Source organism: Nestor notabilis, unplaced genomic scaffold (assembly GCF_000696875.1).
Source record: "Nestor notabilis isolate BGI_N333 unplaced genomic scaffold, ASM69687v1 scaffold56, whole genome shotgun sequence".
NCBI lineage: Eukaryota > Metazoa > Chordata > Aves > Psittaciformes > Psittacidae > Nestor > Nestor notabilis.
The window spans coordinates 1-2,339 of NW_009931266.1; the positions used below are offsets into that span (position 1 = coordinate 1).

General features: G+C 40.8%; 1 protein-coding gene across 1 annotated transcript in view; it reads left to right on the forward strand.

The window, feature by feature from the left end:
* Nucleotides 1-243: 243 nt before the first annotated feature.
* The window catches only part of CENPE (centromere protein E, 312kDa), a gene marked incomplete at its 5' end in the record, with an annotated part of 36,259 nt that continues 34,163 nt past the window's right edge, over nt 244-2,339 (forward strand). The window contains 3 exons of the mRNA XM_010015798.1: nt 244-335; nt 1,465-1,554; nt 1,634-1,752. Of these exons, the coding sequence (XP_010014100.1) occupies nt 244-335; nt 1,465-1,554; nt 1,634-1,752 (301 nt within the window). The remainder of the gene's footprint in view (nt 336-1,464; nt 1,555-1,633; nt 1,753-2,339) is intronic.

The following is a 2,339-nucleotide window of genomic DNA, read 5'->3' on the forward strand; positions in this document are numbered from 1 at the left end:
CCGGGCTTTGCGGCCCCTTCTCGCCTTCAGCCGGGCCCCCGGGAGCGCCGCTGCAGCCCTGCGAAGAAGGGCAGGTGGGGACTAAGGGCGATGTCCGTCCCCGCGGAGGAAGGAGAAAGCCAGAACAAGCAAGGGCTGTCGGGGGTTGCTGGGGTGGGCGGTGGTCGCGGAAAGAGGGTGCACCCGCGGTGTAGGAGCAGAGCCCTCGCCCAATAAAGGTAACGGGATATTCCTTTGTTTTAGGGAAAATGCTTTAGAAGATAAAGCGTCACTCCACTGGAAAAGTGAAAATAATACGATTTCTGAAGTGAATGGGACGAAAGTGTTCAGTTACGGTAAGAATAGGAAAGCAGTTACTTCGATGCTTACACGGACTTTTGTTACTGTGCTACTTGAATGTATTAACTAAGGTTAATGTTGCTGGCTTTTTGCAATGTCCATTAACTTTTTTTCTGTTTTCATAATTTTAAAGGAGTGCCATCTGGGCAAACAGGATTTCTGGTTTTGTCAGTACCAGGAATGTGCTCTCGAAGGCAGCTTCCTGGTGAACATGGCTTTCTCTGTTCTGGTTTGTGCTGTAGAGTGGCATTGGAACACATGAACTGGATTCTTTTTATGTGAATTCCAGTTACAAATGGACTAGACTATGGCTAGTCCAGAGCATTAAGGGAGAAAGGCCTTTGGGAACCCAATATGTAAAAGCGTGTAGTGTGGGTGTTAGATTGTTGTAACTACCTCACTTTGAGTCTTTTCCTCCTGATCCACTCTACTCTTCATCAGGGACTGTAGTGATAGGACAAATTTAGATCCCCTAAACTTCAACGGGGGAAGTTCAGGTTAGATGTAAAGAAGAAGCTCTTTACAGTGAAGGTGATGAGGCACCAGAATGGGTTGCCCAAGTAAGTTGTGAATGCTCCATCCCTGGCAGTGTTCAAGGCCAGGTTGGACAGAGCCTTGGGCGACATGGTCTAGTGTGAGGCATCCCTGCCTGTGGCATGGAGTTGGAACTAGATGATCTCAAGGTGCTTTCCAGTTCTAACCATTCTATGAATGTAGCCACTACAAAGATTTTTCCCAAAATATAGATTCAATAAAACCATGTTCCAGGCTAGGAGTTTAACAATTAGCCTGTCTTGTCAAGTTTACAATCCTCATAGATAAACTAGCCATAACCGATTTTTATTTTTTTTTTTTAAAGGATTAAATGGGATGGCTATTTAACTGTGTCCATCATTTTTTTTGACCTTTCTGCTCATCATCTCTTTGTTGGTTTCAAGCTTAATATTTCTTTAAGGAAAAAAAGCCTGCATTAGAAGTGTTACAACTACATTTAAAACTTGAATCCTGCTGCAAACAGTCTGATGCCTATTTACTGAATTTGAAGTCAGCAATAGCAAGATGGCAGCTTGGTTTTGACTTGCAATACAATGTATTCATGTGCTTTATTTTTCTATTTTTTTTAAGATCGTGTGTTTCACTCAAGTGACAGCACTCAGCAGTTATATGAAGGTGTAGCTGTTCCAATCATACAGTCAGCTGTGCAAGGTTATAATGGTAAGTTTTAAAACTGTGTTTAAATCCTGTTTTTAATGTATTTCATGAATAATTAGTAAAATTTGACCATCTGTTCTAGGCACAATTTTCGCTTATGGACAGACAGCTTCAGGGAAGACATACACAATGATGGGAAATGAAGATTCTGTAGGCATTATCCCTAAGGCAATTCAGCATGTTTTCAAAGTTATCTGTGAGGTGAGCAATTCCATTAAATTGAAGCGGCTGAAAGGACTAGTAATGTTTGAGATGGTTATGCGAAAGTTATTTTTAGTAGCAAGGAGCTTGTGAAGGCAATGGATTTACGTTGGCCCATACGTTGTAGCTGCTTTGCTAGCCTGGCAAAAGCAGTGGTTTAAAAAAAAAATAAAAATGTGACTCTGAGTTGGAATCAAATCGGAACAAAACTGAGCTGGGTTGTTAAACTTGTAAATACACCAAACTATACAAGTATAAATAGATGCTTACCCATTAATATGGTAGACAAGGTAATGTGAAGCTTTGTTTATTCTGCTATTTCAAAACTTACAAAAGTTAACAGTATTAAAGACTTTTTAATGGGAAGAATATGGGATTAATTTTATTTATTTCAGCCTTACAAACAATTGTAGGCTAATTGCTCAATGCTAACAGGAAGCAAGTAGAAGGTGTAAGATAAAACAGATATTTTTCCAAAATGTCACCTGCAGAGCACTTGCTTCTGCCTTGAGGATTTCAGGTAATCGTTATCAGTTAAGTGAAATAGTCACTGCTCCTTTTAGGAGGTGCAGAGTACTTGGGGGGGG